The 16,707-nt window shown below is 42.5% G+C and overlaps 1 protein-coding gene across 4 annotated transcripts in view; it reads right to left on the bottom strand.

The window, feature by feature from the left end:
- NAALADL2 (N-acetylated alpha-linked acidic dipeptidase like 2) overlaps window positions 1-16,707 on the bottom strand; it is a 1,094,482-nt gene that overhangs the window by 308,619 nt on the left and 769,156 nt on the right. For all 4 annotated transcript variants that reach the window (XM_059731159.1, XM_059731157.1, XM_059731158.1 and 1 more), the window contains one exon: window positions 7,459-7,602. In XM_059731159.1, the coding sequence (XP_059587142.1) occupies window positions 7,459-7,602 (144 nt within the window). The remainder of the gene's footprint in view (window positions 1-7,458; window positions 7,603-16,707) is intronic.

Raw genomic sequence — 16,707 nt, 5'->3', positions numbered from 1 at the left:
ATTTGGGGATTTTTATCAGAGAATTTGTGTTTTTTTTATCAGAGAATTTGTGGTTTTTTTATCAGGGAAAACCCACGATCCCTGCTGATCACCAATGGCAAGTCTACCTTAGTGGGCCTTACACCACTTATGACCTAATTTGACTATCTGAGCTCAAATCACTGTACTTTTGGCTCTCTAGACAAGGAGGAGTCAAGGAAACTTTCAGAAACTCTGCAAGAAGGAGGACATGCCCTTTTCATATAAAGCACATGTAATAAGACTTTGGATCAAGACCTTGACCGGAAGTTCACCAGGGTGTTGGCTGAGGCCGCACGCTCCCAGTGCATGGCTGTTATGGGAGACTTCAACTACCCAGACATCTCGCGGGAATAGCGCTCGGCCAAATCCAAACGGTCGCAAATCTTTCTCTTGTGCGTGGACGAATTCTATCTGACGCAGAAAGTCTACGGGCCGATGAGAGGTAAAGCGCTGCTCAATCTGGTTCTGGCAACCGGGGACAACCTAATCAGTGACCTAATGATCAAAAGGAAGCTGGGTGACAGTGACCACAAGCTGATCACCTTCACCATCCGCTGTAAAACTGTCAAGTCAGTCATTCCTTGACTTCAGGAAAGCTGACTTCAACAAGCTAAGCAGACTTATCAGTGAGGCCCTAAAGGGCCACAACCCAAAGGGGAGGGGAGTTCAGGAAGAGTGGTTGTTCCTCAAGGGAGCAATCCTGGATGCACAAGCAAAGTCAATCCCGTCTCGGAGGAAAGGCAGCAAAAGGGCACAGCAGCCCCCTTGACTCTCCAGGGAACTAGCGGACCTCCTGCATCTTAAAAGAAAGACCTAAAAAGGATGGAGGACTGGATCCACCACCAAGGAAGAATACTCTGCACTCATCTGGACCTGCAGAGAGCAAATCAGGAAAGCCAAGGCTGTGATGGAACTCCAGCTTGCTACAAATATCAAGGACAATAAAAAAAGTCCTTTTTTAGATATGTAAGGAGCCAGGGGAAAAGCAAGGGCAACATTGGACCCCTGCTAAACCAAATGGAACAATTGACAACTGACGCCCAGGAAAAAGCAAGCTTGCTAAATGGGTATTTTGCGGCAGTTTTTCACCAGCCCCATGGGACCCCCCCCCTGCCCACTACAGGACAAGGAGGCCAGGATGAGGGAGATTCCTTACCCTCCATCAATGCTGACCACGTGAGGGAACACCTTGAAAGGCTGGATACCTTCAAGTCAGCTGGCTCTGTCAGTCTACACCCCAGGGCACTCAAGGAACTTGCAAGCACCATAGCCCAGCTCCTGGCACGGATCTTCAAGAACTCCTGGTGCTCTGGTGAAGTGCCCAAAGACTGGAAGAAGGCCAATGTGGTACCTATCTTCAAGAAAGGGAGGAAAGTAGATCCGGCAAACTACAGGCCCATCAGCCTGACCTCTATCCCGGGGAAGGTCTTGGAAAAAAATTACCAAAGACGCCATCCTTAACAGACTGGCTGACAGCAACATCCTGAGGGATAGCCAGCACAGGTTTGTTGCAGGTAGGTCTTGCTTGACCAATCTCATTTCCTTCTACAACCAGGTGATCTGTCACCTGGAAAAAGGAGAAGAGATTGATGTCATATATCTTGTCTTTAAAAAAGCCTTCGGTCTGTTATCCCACGATCACCTCTTGGCAAAACTGGCTAACTGTGGCCTTGGCCTCACTACGATCCGCTGGCTGGGGAATTGGCTTCACAGTAGGACCCAGAGGGTGATGGTTGACAGAAGTCAATAATCATGGTGCCCTGTGACCAGTGGGGTCCCCTAGGGCTCTGTCCTAGGACCTATACTATTTAACATCTTCATTAATGATGTTGACAGTGATGTCAGAAGCAGACTGGCCAAGTTGGCTGATGACATCAAACTCTGGGGTAAAGCATCCACACCTGAGGACAGGAGGGTGATCCAGGAAGACCTTGATAGACTCAGGTATTGGGCGGATGAGAACCTGATGGTGTTTAACACTGAAAAATGCAAGGTTCTCCACCTAGGGAGGAAAAACCCGCAGCATGCTTATAGGCTTGGCAGTGCTATGCTGGTTAGCACTACAGACGAAAGGGACTTGGGGGTCATGATTGACCACAAGATGAACATGAGCCTGCAGTGCGATGCTGAGGCTAGTAAAGCGAGCAAAACGCTGGCTTGCATCCATAGATGCTTCTCAAGTAAATCCCAGGATGTCATTCTCCCATTGTACTCAGCCTTGGCGAGGCTGCAGCTGGAGTATTAAGTCCAGTTTTGAGCTCCACGATTCAAAAAAGGATATGGAGAAGCTTGAGGGAGTGCAGAGGAGAGCCACATGCATGAACAGAGGGCAGGAAAACAGGCCTTATGAAGAGAGGCTTAGAGCCATGGGACTCTTCACCCTGGAAAAGCACAGGCTCGGGGTGATTTGGTGGCCACCTATAAGTTTACAAGAGATGCTCAGCAGGATCTGGGGGAACGTCTGTTTACCAGAGCGCCCCAAGGGATGACAAGGTTGAATGGTCACAAACTCCTCCATGACCGCTTCAGGATGGACATAAGAAAGACCTCCTTTACTGTCTGAGCCCCCAAGGTTTGGAATAGACTACCGCCGGAGGTGGTTCAAGCGCCTACCTTGAATGCCTTCAAGAGACATTTGGGTATTTATCTTGCTGGAATCCTATGCTCCCTACTGACTTCCTGCCCCTGGGGCAGGGGGCTGAACTCAATGATCTTCCGAGGTCCCTTTCAGCCCTACTGTCTATGAATCTATGAAAAAAAGAGAAATATCAGCAGGTTGATCCATGGCTGAGATAAAAGTTTTGTGACAACCTTACATAGGAAGTTGGAATGACTCTTCAAAGATGGTCCAAGTAGAAAAGTACTTGGAAAGTACACCATTGCCAGCCAGATCACATCCCACTTCTTGCTGAGGTGATAGCTAAAACAGAAGGCTGTCTTTGTAGAGCAGTGAAGTAGTGAGCTAGCTTCTAGCTGCCCTACCACTGGATTGGGGAAGAGGGCTGGGACCTGTCCCTCCCCTGCAGCTCTTTCCAAGTCCCCTGCCACTGATTGGGGAACCAGGGCCAGGATCTCCCTGTTGGTAGGGCATGAGAAAATTGTCCCTGCCCCGGCAGCAGGTTCCCCAGGGGCAGGGTGTAATGTCCCAGCCCCAGGCAGGAGACAGCTGTCTCTCAGCCCAGGACTCCCTGCCTAGAGCTCCCCCTGGGTGCTGGCAGGGGCCACTGCAGGGCTCCAGCAAGCGGGAGCAGTTTGCTGCCATTCGCAGTAAATATGCTCCCATTTCACTGCACGTCTATACACCTGCTCAGGAGCACTTATTTGCAAGATCAAATACATGTATAGATGAGCCCAGAGAAAAGTAATTTTAATCCCATTTACAGTGTTTTAATGTTAAGACTGCAGCTATTATAGTCAAAACTTTTGGAGTAGCTGTTAAATGCAAGATGTATCATTTGAACAATTTATATTCTTCATGAGCCCAAAACTTAACAAACGTTTTTGCGATTGTAAACACATACTATCGTTAGAGGATTCAAAACAGACCAAAGGCTTTTAGCATGCTAAGAGGAGAGCAGTTAAATATATTTAGAGAAAAAAAATCCACTTCAAATATTTAGCATTTGGTCTATTTTCCCCTTTTTATGAAAGATTTTAATAATAGTGAAGAAATAATACCAGTAACCTGGCATAGGGAAGCTGTGCTATATGCAAGCTTACCTTTCCCATAATGAAAGAGAAATTCTTGATATTGTTTCCCTGAAATACCAGTTCTAAAGTAGCCTTGATCCAAGATTGTAAAATATACCTAACTGAGCTACATTAAAATAGTTGCCTTGTGGGGTGAAACAGTGAGTATCAGGCATAAGCATAACTTCATAAAATTCATTTTCACTTATCCCAATGAAAAATTTTAAACAAATGCTTTTGAATTAGACCACAGCAACAGCCAACCCCAAAATATATAGCTATTTGTGATTAAAACATCACTTATAACTAAAATATCACTAGACATAATTGCTCAAAGTCAGAAATATCTAATGCATGGCATAGTTTCATAGAAAAGAATACATTAGGAACTCACTAACTAGCACTAATAAAAAAAAGCCATAGAAAATGACTGAATGTCATATATTGACAAGAAAACAAGCAACAACAAATTAACCCAAAATTCTCTGCTTCATTTATACCAGGCACGTTTACACGAGATGCTGTAGTTACGTAGCTCATTGCTACAGTGATGTAGCGTAGCCAGGCACGAACCACGATGCCGATGCTACCATGCAGTAGCTTCTAAAAACTGGCCATGCAGCGTTGGGACTGCATAGTAACATCGGTTACTGCACATTTAGTACTTGCTTAAGCAAGTATTAAATGACTATGCAGTAACAACCGCACTGTATGGCATAGATGTAAACGCCCCAACTGATAAGCATGTGGTAGTATTATGATAATATTTTTTACCGTTTTAGTACATTTAAAGTAAATAATCCATGAAAATAAGAATTTTAGTAGTATGTGGCTTCACTACACTGTACACTCAAATCTCTGCTAAGTAGGGAAAGACTTTTTTGGGTGTAAGGTCATAAAGTGCCTTGATAAAAGAGGATGGCACCACCAAAAACACCAAGGCAACCAATGAGGCAAACTTTTATTTCCATTCTTATTTTGGAACTTGTACTTTAATGCATCTCAACTGTTTCCCTTCCCCCCACCCCCCTTGTCACATAATGAAATGTCCCTCAAAAAGTGCTAGACTAGGGAAAAAAGAAGGCAATATAAGAAAACCATATATAAATGTTTAATCATTACTGATGAGTCTGCGGCTCAGCTTTTTGAAACATACTGACAAGAGAATGATGAGCATTTTATCCTAACAAAATTTAGACCAACCAATCATCTGAATTGCTCATTCATCTCTTTTGACACCTAAGTGATGAGCTCTACATCAGAAGTGAAATATTTCTTATGCTTCTTCAAATCAACTGGAAGGCTAAAGATTTGGCCTTCAACCACTTCTGATATGTATCATTTGGCTCAGCAAGCAATTTTTTTTTTTTTAAAGTATTATTTTATCACATAGGTAGATAACATCTGTTATCATACCAGATGAAACCTTTGCCCCATTCTATCAACTCTGGTTGTGACTATCCCAACAAATAAGGCTCTTATCAACTCTGTCTTGACTATATCAAAGCCTGAGCAAAGCAGCATTACAGACTCCCTGTGTGTGGACACACAGACTGCTTGGAGCCCAAAGGGGCAACAGCTGGTCTGTTCGAATTGTTATGCGTGGACAAGCTGAGAAGGATTCAAAACCACTTCAGCTTTCACTCTCCTTCATCCAGGGTTAAAAGGTGGAGCGGGTTTGCTAAATGTGAATCCTTCTCAGCTTGTCCACACGCAACAAGCAGACTGCAACAGCCGTTGCCCTTTTCAAATGTTCCTCTTTTGAAAGAGCTCCAAGCAGAATAGTGGCCGCTGCAGTAAGCTGTTTCCTATTTGGAGTCAGATATAAACTGCTCCCTTGCAGTCCAGGCTAAGGAGAACCAGGGGTCAAGCTTTTCATAGTCTGAGAGGCAAACAAGCTGCTTACTCTTAGATAATACACATGCAATTCCTGGCATCCTAAGCACAAAAATGCCAGGACTCTGAGGTCACCAAAATACAGAGTGCTCTAGGCTACAGCCCCTAGTCTTTGGGCAGGGGCCCAAAGCAGTGGGCCTCGATGGATCTTTACCCTATTTGGGGGAGAAGACACTACAGACCAGCTTGCATTTTTGAGGCCCGCTTCCCTACGGCAATCCAGCTTCTCTCAAAGCTAAAGAGCTCACTCCTTGCATCTGGGAGGTACCCACATTTCTCTCTTAAAAAGGGAAAGCACATTAACCACATCTTCCTTATGATGCATTACCTTACCAGTCTTTACATTGCCTCTGGCCCTTTCCTCCAGCTGTTGCTTTTTGGAAAGCTTAAGACCTCTATAAAACACTTAGTCAACTATGCACAGAGGGAAATATTCTTTCTTGACCTCAGCCATTTATGCCCTGAAGCATGAGGCTTCACTGCCCTTATTTTTAGTATGCATAACTGCAAATGCTAATACTGGTCATAAAATTAACCAACCTTTTTTTATGCCCTTGTTTTATTGTATCCCACAGTAACTTTTTAAAAGTGATAAACAACTGATGCAACCACTCATGCGCACAACGTATAATGGCTGCCTTTCAAATGCACAACTTTTGCTGTGGGAATCAGCGTTATCCAGTGTGGGGAACGGTGTGAAAATGTTATTTATTTACAAAGCCAAATGGTAAACGCTTTTATTTTCCTTTCTTTTTTTAAATGAAAAATTACAGCATATACACTGAGCACCTCTAAAGGACTGAGACTAGATAATATAATATGCAGTCCTAATGCATTTTTCTACTGAGGAAAGCAAGCAGAATGCAATAAAAAAGAAAGAAAGAAAGCATTTCTGTTTCAAAGTGCAGTTCCCCAGCAGGGTTGTCTATGCTTACGCCTTCATTTAAACCCTGAGCAATATCTGTTCTTGCAGATTGTATTCTCATGCCCTCCCCTCCCCCCAAATCGATAATCAGTTTGTTAAGGCAATAATCTGCATGACTTTGCTAAGGGTATGATCTCTGTGGAGACATTCTGAATGCATTCCTCTTTTTCATTCAGCTGCTACTCAAGGCAGTCTTTTTCTATTGCTTTTGCTATCGGAGTGCAGCTTTTTCCTGCTGAAACATGCAGGAAAAGGTGCCCTTAGGTTGAGAGACAGACATACACTGTTGCTGTTTATATCCAAGCGAACACATACAAATTAAACAATGAAGAAAGATAGATGGCTGTTCAAAAGGTTAATATATATGCTGGAGGCAGAAATAAGACACAACCCATAGCATTAATACTGTAAGTAGTAGCTTAAATGCTTCAATCATATCCTCCGTTGTCCAACAAGGCCTAACAAACTGCACTGCCGCACCAGCAGCATCTCCTGGGTGATGATGCATACAGACAGTGGGATTTTTTAGTCAATAAGAGGAATTAGAGTTTAATGCCTTGTACTAAGAGACTTCATACTCCCAATATCTGACTTATATCAGCTGAGTCTTGGCAGATGATGTGATCGCCAGAGCTGAAACTTGGAAGTAATATGAATAAGGTTTTAGAAGCTAATGCACCAAATGCTTTATTTTGAAATGGCTCTTTTGTAGCACTTCACAGCACTTTGTTTTCACTCAGCTTCAATTTAGCACATTTTTCAGAGCATAATTTATGTGCTTTTGATAGTCTCTTGTTAAAAGGCTGCTAAGCAGAATGTACCTGCAATCAGCCAAACCCTCAATTATAGAAATTATCCAGAATGTATTCAGAGTGCTTAAGGAACATTTCATGATTAAAGGAAGCCATCATTTAAAAGAGTGTTACCTGTTGTAGTCAGTTGAAGAGGGATACACCTATCATTGTTGCCGTGCTCCTCAGGTAAAGAAGTAAGCTTTTTGACTAGCATTGCAGAAATTGGTTGCACTAACAGTCTTGTGAGGTTTGATCGCTTCTGTCTGTAGCTTCCATCTTAAAATGAAGAAGAATGAACATCAATTTAGTAAATGAAAATTAAGGAAAATATTTTGAGAGCCAACATCTGTCCTAAAGCAAACAAAGACCATATGCAGTTTACGATACAATGGAATCACCTCTACCACAAAATGTTTGATGTAGATCAGCAGACATTACTTTGCACTTATCTTAATGGGAAAAAAAATAAATCTCTTCAACAGCACGTCCTGCAAATATCTGTTATAGGATTAGAGCAAGTCATTTCAAAAGAAACAAAATGGACAAAAAAAAAATCCTATTTCAGACAGACTGTCTGCGAAATGCAGATGCAAAACGGTAAGGTAAAGAAATCAACAAAAAGAAAAGATTTACTAACCAGGAATAACTTTAGAATTCCCATATGATATCACCATAGTATCAGAAGGCAAAATAGGCACTTAAAACAGTACTGGATTCCAGTGGAAACAGATGCAGAGACCAATGCTAGCACATTTCCAATTGATTGCATTGTTTGCTCTGTTAAGACTGCGCAGATTTCTAAATGCACAAGTGGCAGGTTCCTTTACAGAGCTAGGATTTGCTGCTAATTCTGGAAGTACAACATACAAAAGGACACCTAGCTGTATACAACAGTTGCCATATTATGTACATGTTCAATTATGAGATGCTGGCATCCTGATGTGACGAGTCACCAGGATTTTTCCCCAAACATTTAAGTGACGTTATATTTGTTCCTCTTCAATGGCTGAATTCCATTGTTCTCACTGACTCATGGTAGTTAATGCGACTAAGATGAGCACATTCATGGATGGGTGAAGGTTCAGCTGAGGGATTTATGGCAAAAGCTCAAGTATGGGAAGATGCAGCTGTGAGAGCTGCAGAACCTTGCAAAAACAGCTAGTAAATGGTGGTACAAGCCTGACCAAATAATAAGACTCATTCCAAACTAATAGTAACAGCTGATACACTCTGTGAGATGGGAAGTCCATAAGATAGGAAAGGCAGGGGTGAACTGATTCACAAGCAAAGATAAAAGAAGCTGCATACACACATTCAAATACTTTGTGCAAACTCTCCCATGCTTGTTCTCCTGGTAGAAAAACTTACCTAGAGCTGTGTGTCCAGACATTTGAATGCCAAGGCCCTGAAGAGAAGAGAGGCTACAATGCTGAACCTGTGCAGCTGGTGGGAAGGGAAGGATTAGGATGCTGCACACACATCTCAGCCTGTTCTGCAGGCTCCTTTAGTCTGCCTGGTGACAGAGGTTGGGCTGTGTAGGGCAGCCCTGATTAACTGACCCAGACTGCCCATGGTTAGCCTGTGTTTCCCTGCAGCACAACATGGGGTTTGTGAAAGGGGTGTGTTCTGCTCCCTGCTGGAGCAGCAGAGTCCAGTAAGTGAGACTCTATGGGGGGGATTGAAGGGTGGGGGGCAGTCGGAGGGAGAGGGATGTTCATAGATTCATAGATGTTAGGGTCGGAAGGGACCTCAATAGATCATCGAGTCTGACCCCCTGCATAGGTGGGAAAGAGTGCTGGGTCTAGATGACCCCAGCTAGATGCCTATCTAACCTCCTCTTGAAGACCCCCAGGGTAGGGGAGAGCACCACCTCCCTTGGGAGCCCGTTCCAGACCTTGGCCACTCGAACTGTGAAGAAGTTCTTCCTAATGTCCAATCTAAATCTGCTCTCTGCTAGCTTATGGCCATTATTTCTTGTAACCCCCAGGGGTGCCTTGGTGAGTAAAACCTCACCAATTCCCTTCTGTGACCCCGTGATGAACTTATAGGCAGCCACAAGATCGCCTCTCAACCTTCTCTTGCAGAGGCTGAAAAGGTCCAAGTTCTCTAGTCTCTCCTCGTAGGGCTTGGTCTGCAAGCCCTTAACCATTCGAGTGGCCCTTCTCTGGACCCTCTCCAGGTTATCCGCATCCTTCTTGAAGTGCGGCGCCCAGAATTGCACACAGTACTCCAACTGCGGTCTGACCAGTGCCCGATAGAGGGGAAGTATCACCTCTTTGGATCTATTTGTCATGCAGGACTATATCTATTCGTTGGAGGACTATATCTCTTCTGAAATAAGCCACAGCATGTACAGACATTTACTTTCCCAGAATAAAGTCTCCTAGGAGTGATTTAATCTGGTTGTTCCCAAGTTATTTCTCTCCTGGAGCAGCCATTTTTACTCTGGGAAACATCTTTACACTTGTGGTTTCTCCTGAGGGACCAGTGACTTTCCGAGAAGAAAATGAATATCTGTATAAAGCCACAACCTGAACCTGCATTTGAAGGAATAGAACCATTTGGAAAAGTAATGGAAGGCGGGGGGAGCCTCCAAAAAGACTGATACAGAAGGAAATGGAGTCATGAGAAGAAACAAATACTTGATCTGAGCCTTCAAGAGGCCGAGAAGCGATTTACTTTTACTAAAAATGTAAAGAAACCTGTGTGAGTAGAACAGGAATGCCAATTCACTCGGTAGAACACAAATACTTAGAAAATTGAGGAGGGGCACTCCAAACAATGAAAAAGTCCCTGGAAAAATGGGTGACCTGAGAAACAGGATTAGATGAAATAAGATTTGCTTGCTTGGTAGCTCAGGAGATACTAAGCCCTACAAAATGGAAAAATATTCAGACTCCATAGTCTGATTACTTTCCAAATAAAAGAAAATGTATTTGCTCATTTTGACAGAGCAGATAGAGGGTTCTCTGCAAGGAACTTAACCCCCATGAGAAACCAAGACCTACTCTATTACTCAATTTCCTAAACGCCCACATATTGAAACTGGATTTATGATAAGGTAGAAAACCTAGGAGAGCCTGCTCTGTGCCCAACTAGTTTGGAAATCTAGACCACATGGTACATCTATGACAAAATTACACATAAATTGTATGATCAGAAAGTATATTGGCTTATATGTAGCTTGGTTGAAACTGGCATACTGCTCTTTATACCCTCAAAAGACACCTAATATTTCCCCAAGATTTTCATACCACAGTCACAGGTGAACAACATATCAGAACTCAGTAACAAGTATTCCAATTAAATTATAGCAAATAGTTAACAGGGAGCCTTGTAGTGAACTAGTATTGAACTAGTCTGTATAATTTCTTCCTTTACTATTTTAATTTCTCTGATCAATACACTAAAGACTTTCCACTAGTGTTTAGAAGACTAGTGTTTCATTTCTTTTTTTTTTTTTAATTAAACTGTCCTGATTGATAAGACAGGGTATGGTCCCTTAACCATAGTAAAAATCCACCAAATCAATAGTAATATTTTGTTATGGAGAAGAATCTACAGTCCAGGTTTAACCACAAGTAACCAGAAACTCTCTCAACTTGAGGAGCAGATCTGAAGGTCAGGAATTTAGTGCTTAGTTATGTCTCCGCAGAGGCACGGACCTGCTGTGAAAGGGATGGAGTGCACTGTCTAAGTAGCTATAACAACAGGCACAGATCCAATTTATGTGGAGGTAATTAACCTTTGGAAAAGCTATGTTGGGGTGGAGTGGATTCTCCATCACTTGATCTGTTTAAATCAAAACTTGATGCCCTTCTAGAGGATATGCTCAATTAAAACTTATGGATTTGATGCTGGCACCACCAGGTGATGTTTCGTGGTGTGAACTGTGCAGTAGATTAAACAAAGCAAAATGATCCTGCCTGACCTTAAAAGGCAGTGAGTAAGTGGGGGTGGCTGGGGAAAGGAAGGTAAAGAAATGCGATCTTAGGAGAAATCCAAATTTACTTAAATAGCACACAATTCAAGCAATTCCTAAAGTACAAAAAATAAATTACCACTGCACAAGTATAGGTTAAATGTAACAGAGGAAAATCAATTATTTGAAGCACTGTTAAATGAGGACTTTTATAACATTTCATAAATGAACAAGAATGTGACACGTTATGGATCTAGATGGGATTTTCAAAACAGCTTCAGTGAGTGTGGTTCCCTGGCTTAAAAGAAACCTAATGGATTGGGTGTCCAAATCACCTTGGCTGTCGATGAAAGCCCTCGTGGCCCTTTTGAAATCCTATTCCTGATATCAACATGTGTCCATTTACAGGAAGGTGTGTATATGTGAAGTCTGCAAGATTGGCCCCGAATTTTATGTAGGCAAATTTTAAATCTCTTATTCAAGAAAAAATCCCATTGACGTGCTTTGGCCCTAAGAAAAGGTCAAACTCAAAAAACCCTGTTTGTATCAGTTGCTTTATTCCTAGAAAGGGAAATTATGACAAATTGTAGTGGAATTTTGGTATGTAAGTGGTTGTCAGGTTCGTGCCTAGCACATAGATAATTTCATTCATGGAAATTAATATATGTCGATTTTAAAGTTGGGCCCATCTAGTTTGACCTCATACATAATACAGTCTACTATCCACTTACACCTATAATGAGCCAAGTATGTTGGCTTGATTATATCAGATGATTGAGAAAGGGATCTAGTCTTAATTTGAAGATTTCAAGAAACAAAGAATCCTTCACGTGCAAAGGTTAATTATCCTCAGTGGGCACATTTACACATGCACCTGATAGTGCAGTTGGTACTGCACAGTCATTTAGTACTTGCTTTAAAAGTTGGTACTTCACAGTCCTGTAGCACACGGGTTGTTTTTGACCTTACCACACAGTAGCAACGAGCTACTGCACAGTAGTGGCAGCATCATGATAGCACCCACCAACGCCATGGTGATGTAGCATTTCATGTAGACACACCCAGTCTTACCAAACAGGACAGGTTTATGTAAAAACACAAAAAAAGAGAAAGAAAGAAATGAAACAGAGAGTGGTGGTGGTGGATGGGTCAGTGTCAACCTGGAAAAATGTGTGCAGTGGAGTCCCTGAGGGTTCAGTTCTGGGGCTGGTGCTGTTCAATATTTTCATCAATGATCTGGATGAGGCGATGGGAAGCACCCTGTCCAAATTCATGGATGACACAAAAATATGGGGTGAAGCTAATACCCTGGAGAGGAGAAATCAGATCCAGGCTGACCTCGACAGGTTGGGGAAGTGGGCAGAGAGCAACAGGATGCAATTCAATAAGGACAAGTGCATGGTGCTGCATCTAGGGGGAACTGCCATCACACCTATAGGCTGGGGGGCAACGTTCTCAGCACCACTGAGGCAGAAAGAGATCTTGGAGTCACTGTTGGCTCCAGAATGAACATGAGTCATCAATGTGACGAAGCAGTCAGAAAAGCCAATCGCACCTTGTCGTGCATCCATAGGTGCTTCACAAGCAGGTCCAGGGAGGTGATTCTCCCTCTCTACATGGCACTGGTCAGGCCGCAGCTGGAGTACTGCGTCCAGTTCTGGATGCCGCACTTTAAAAAGGATGTGGCCAACCTGGAGAAGGTCCAAAGAAGAGCCACTCATATGATTGGAGGCCTGCAAGGAAGGCCCTATGAGGAAAGGAAAGGGAGCTTAACCTCTTCAGCCTCTCCAAGAGAAGGCTGAAAGGGGACCTTGTGCCAGCGTACAAATTCATAAGGGGAGAGCAACACGAAGTAGGCGATGATCTGTTTACCAGGGCACCCCCTGGAACAACAAGGGACAATGGCCATAAGCTACTGGAGAGAAGGTTTAGACTGGACATTAGAAAAAAGTTCTTCATGGTCAGGGTTGCCAGGATCTGGAATGGGCTTCCAAGTGAGGTGGCGCTCGCCCCATCCTTGGGAGTCTTCAAGAGGAGACTGGACAGGCACCTGACTGGGATCACATGATCCCAGGTTTGGTGACCCTTTTCCTGCCTGCCAGGGGCAGGGGGTCAGACTAGATGGCCCACTGAGGTCCCTTCTGATCCTAAACTCTATGAATCTATGAAACACTAGTACAAAAAGAGGCTAATCAAGAGCAAGGGTCAGTCTTCTCTTGTCTCAGGTGGCTGAGATTAGAAAACCTTAAATTGATATGCTCTGGTTTTGGTATTTCTTCTTTTTTTTAAGTGGAGGTTCTAAGGTATGTTTGGGGGATTAAAAGAAGCTATGATGTAAAGTATGTGAAGACAGATAGAAAAATAACATCCCAACTCCAGTAAGTCTGCATTATAGAAGTAATGAATCACACAACATTGTGAATGAGAAATATTTCCCCTCTTCCCTGTTATAACCCATCAGATGGACTTAATACACAGAGCAATGAGGAGAAAAAAATCTATAAACAAGGGAAATCATCACATGTTTACAAATACAAAAAAATCATTATGTATAATATGTATACTTTCTTTACACTTTCTGGACTACTTAAGAGAAAGCAAATGGAATGCAAACTTAAATGGCACAGAATATATTCTTGTAAAATGCACATTAAATGTGGCGTGACTGTCAAAAAAATTGTGGAAATTAATATTAACAGCTTTATTTCATTGCTTCCAATGCTACAAAACAGCAAGTAATGTGCATACGATCATTAGACAATGCTACAGAATTATGAACCACATGTGAGTATGTTTTTAGAATCAGGTAAACAGATTTATTTTTTAGAAATACCAGCAACTGAAGCATTCATTCAAGCTTCCCGAGACTGTCAAATTAGCTTGGGAATTACAAAAGCATAAGTTTAGTGCAGAAGTTTCAAAGCAGTTTGAAACTACAGATCACTGTCAGTCTGTGAAGCATATGCTTGTGGTCCACAGAGAACTCAGCACTCCAACGCAGCTCTCTTTTCCCTGAGCTTTTAACTAAGAAAGAAAAAAAAACAAAAACAGTACACTACATACTTTCCTAATATTGCTTCTCTAGCAGCTACTTTAATTATTATCACAGGGATGTTGCACAATTATGAATGGGTGTTAAAAGCTATTTGCAAAATCACCATAATGAATGACAGGAAGCGCTGAAAGGCCAATTTCAACATTCAATTGTGATTCACATGGAGTTAATGTCCAAAAAGCTGAAGGCTTTGTATTGATTCCATGTTGATGAAATAAAAAACTAGAATCACCGTCTCTGTACGGCTCTAAAAAAACCTTGTTAGTCTAAGGAAGAAATAAACTAAAAAGACATATAGAAATTCAAGGAAAAGACAAAATCTAAGTTTTTTTTTTTAAAGTTTTTATATTAGCATCATTTAAGAAAGGCAAGGAAGAGGATCTGGGTAACTACAGACAGGCCAGCCTCACCTCAATCCCTGGAAAAATCATGGTAAAGGCCCTTAGGGAAGCACTCGGAGGAGAAGGTGATTAGGAACAGTCAGCATGGATTCACCAACAGGCAAGTCATGCCTGACCAACCCGATTGCCTTCTATGATGAGGTGACTGGCTCTGTGGATGTGGAATATACTTTGATTTTAATAAGGCTTTGGATACAGTCTCCCACAACAGTCTCACAGGCAAGCTAAGGAAGTCCAGGATGAATGAACTGTAAGGCGGAGAGAAAACTGGCTGGACCATCAGGCTCAAAGGGTAGTAATCATGGCCTGAAACCTACTTGGCAAATGATATAAAGCGGAGTCAGTCGCGGAGCTGGTTTTAGTCAATATTTTCATCAACACCTGGGAGATGGCACCCTTAGCAAGTTTGCAGATGACACCAAGCTGGGGTGAGTAATAGATATGCTTGAGGGTATGGCTGGGATTCAGAGAGCCCTAGACAAATAAGGATTGGACCAAAAGAAATCTGGTGAGGCTCAATAAGGACAAGTGCAAAGTTCTGCACTTAGGATGAAACAATCTCAGGTGCCGGTACAGCTGGGGGCTGACTGGCTAGGCAGCAGCTCTGCAGAAAAGGACCTGGGGGTTACAGTGGACAATAAGCTGGATATGAGCCAACAGTGTGCTCTTGCTGGAAAGGCAGCTAATGGCAAACTGGGCTGCATTTGCAGAAGCATTACCAGGAAATTGAGGGAAGTGATTCTTCCCCTTATTTGGCACTGGTGAGGCCACATGTCGAGTACTGTGTTCACTTTTGGGCCCCCCACTACAGAAAGGATGCAGACAAATTGGACGCAGTCTAGTGAAGGGCAATGAAAATGTTTATGGGGCTGGGGTACATGACTTAGGACAAGAGGCTGAGGGAACTGGGCTTATTTAGTCTGGAAAAGAGAAGGTTGAGGGAAAATTTAATAACAGACTTCAAGTACCTGAAGGGGGGGCTCCAAAGAGGATGGAGCTGGACTGTTCTCAGTGGTTGCAGGAGCAATAGGCTCAAGTTGCAGCAAGGGAAGTTTAGGCTGGATATTAGGAAAAACTCTCTCACTAGAAGGGTAGTAAAGCACTGGAACAGGTTACCCAGAGAAGTTTTGGAATCTCTGTCCCTGGAAGTTTTTAAGACCTGTCTAGACAATGCCTTGGCTGGGCTGATATAATTTGGGTTGGTCCTGCTTGGAACAGGAGGTTGCTGAGATCCCTCCAAACCCTAATTGTCTATGATCTTTGGTTGTTAGCTAGTTTCTGACAGCATCAAAGAGAAAGTGATGAATATCCTTAAACCTCAGTTTCCGTACCTGTCAAATGGGAATAACACTTCTTTTCTCTCTCTCAGTGGTGTTGAGTCATTATGACATGCTCCAAGATCCTTGGAAAGTGTGACAGTATCTTTCTTGTTGTATAACACCTTTCATTTAATTCTGGGGAAAACGCTGTTTTTTTGCTTAGTACCGCTACTTTTGGCCCTGGGTGAGATGCAGGTGAATAAAATAGAAGAGAGTTGAGGAAGATTTATTACACTTCTCTTACTCTCTTATCCACAGGGCTTTGTTTTACCCATGATTACTTTAATATTTGTACTTTCCCTTTTATTTTTCTCATTTTTTACAGATGAAGAAGTGTGAGATACAGGATTCACTTGCTGTTTGTTCTCATCCAGATTCAATGTACAGCCTTCTTGTACTTGCCCACCGCTTTTTATTGAAGTCACTTCCTGTCAAGATTAAATAAAAAATAAACAAAGCTGGCCCTAGAAGTATTCTCTGATTGATAAGTTCCATTACAATAATTCCCTTCATGCCATGAAATAGCATTTTAATGATGTCCAAAACTTTATTTAAAAAGGCAAAATCGGACCGAACACCCTTCCATAATTGTACATACCCACATCTTTGACTTTCTACTGCATTAATAATAGAATGGTATTAGTTTTGAAATATCTGAAGTGAATGGCTCATTAATTTTTCACC

This window comes from Alligator mississippiensis, chromosome 7, assembly GCF_030867095.1.
Source record: "Alligator mississippiensis isolate rAllMis1 chromosome 7, rAllMis1, whole genome shotgun sequence".
Taxonomy (NCBI): Eukaryota; Metazoa; Chordata; order Crocodylia; family Alligatoridae; genus Alligator; species Alligator mississippiensis.
This window is presented reverse-complemented; position numbering and strand designations above follow the sequence as displayed.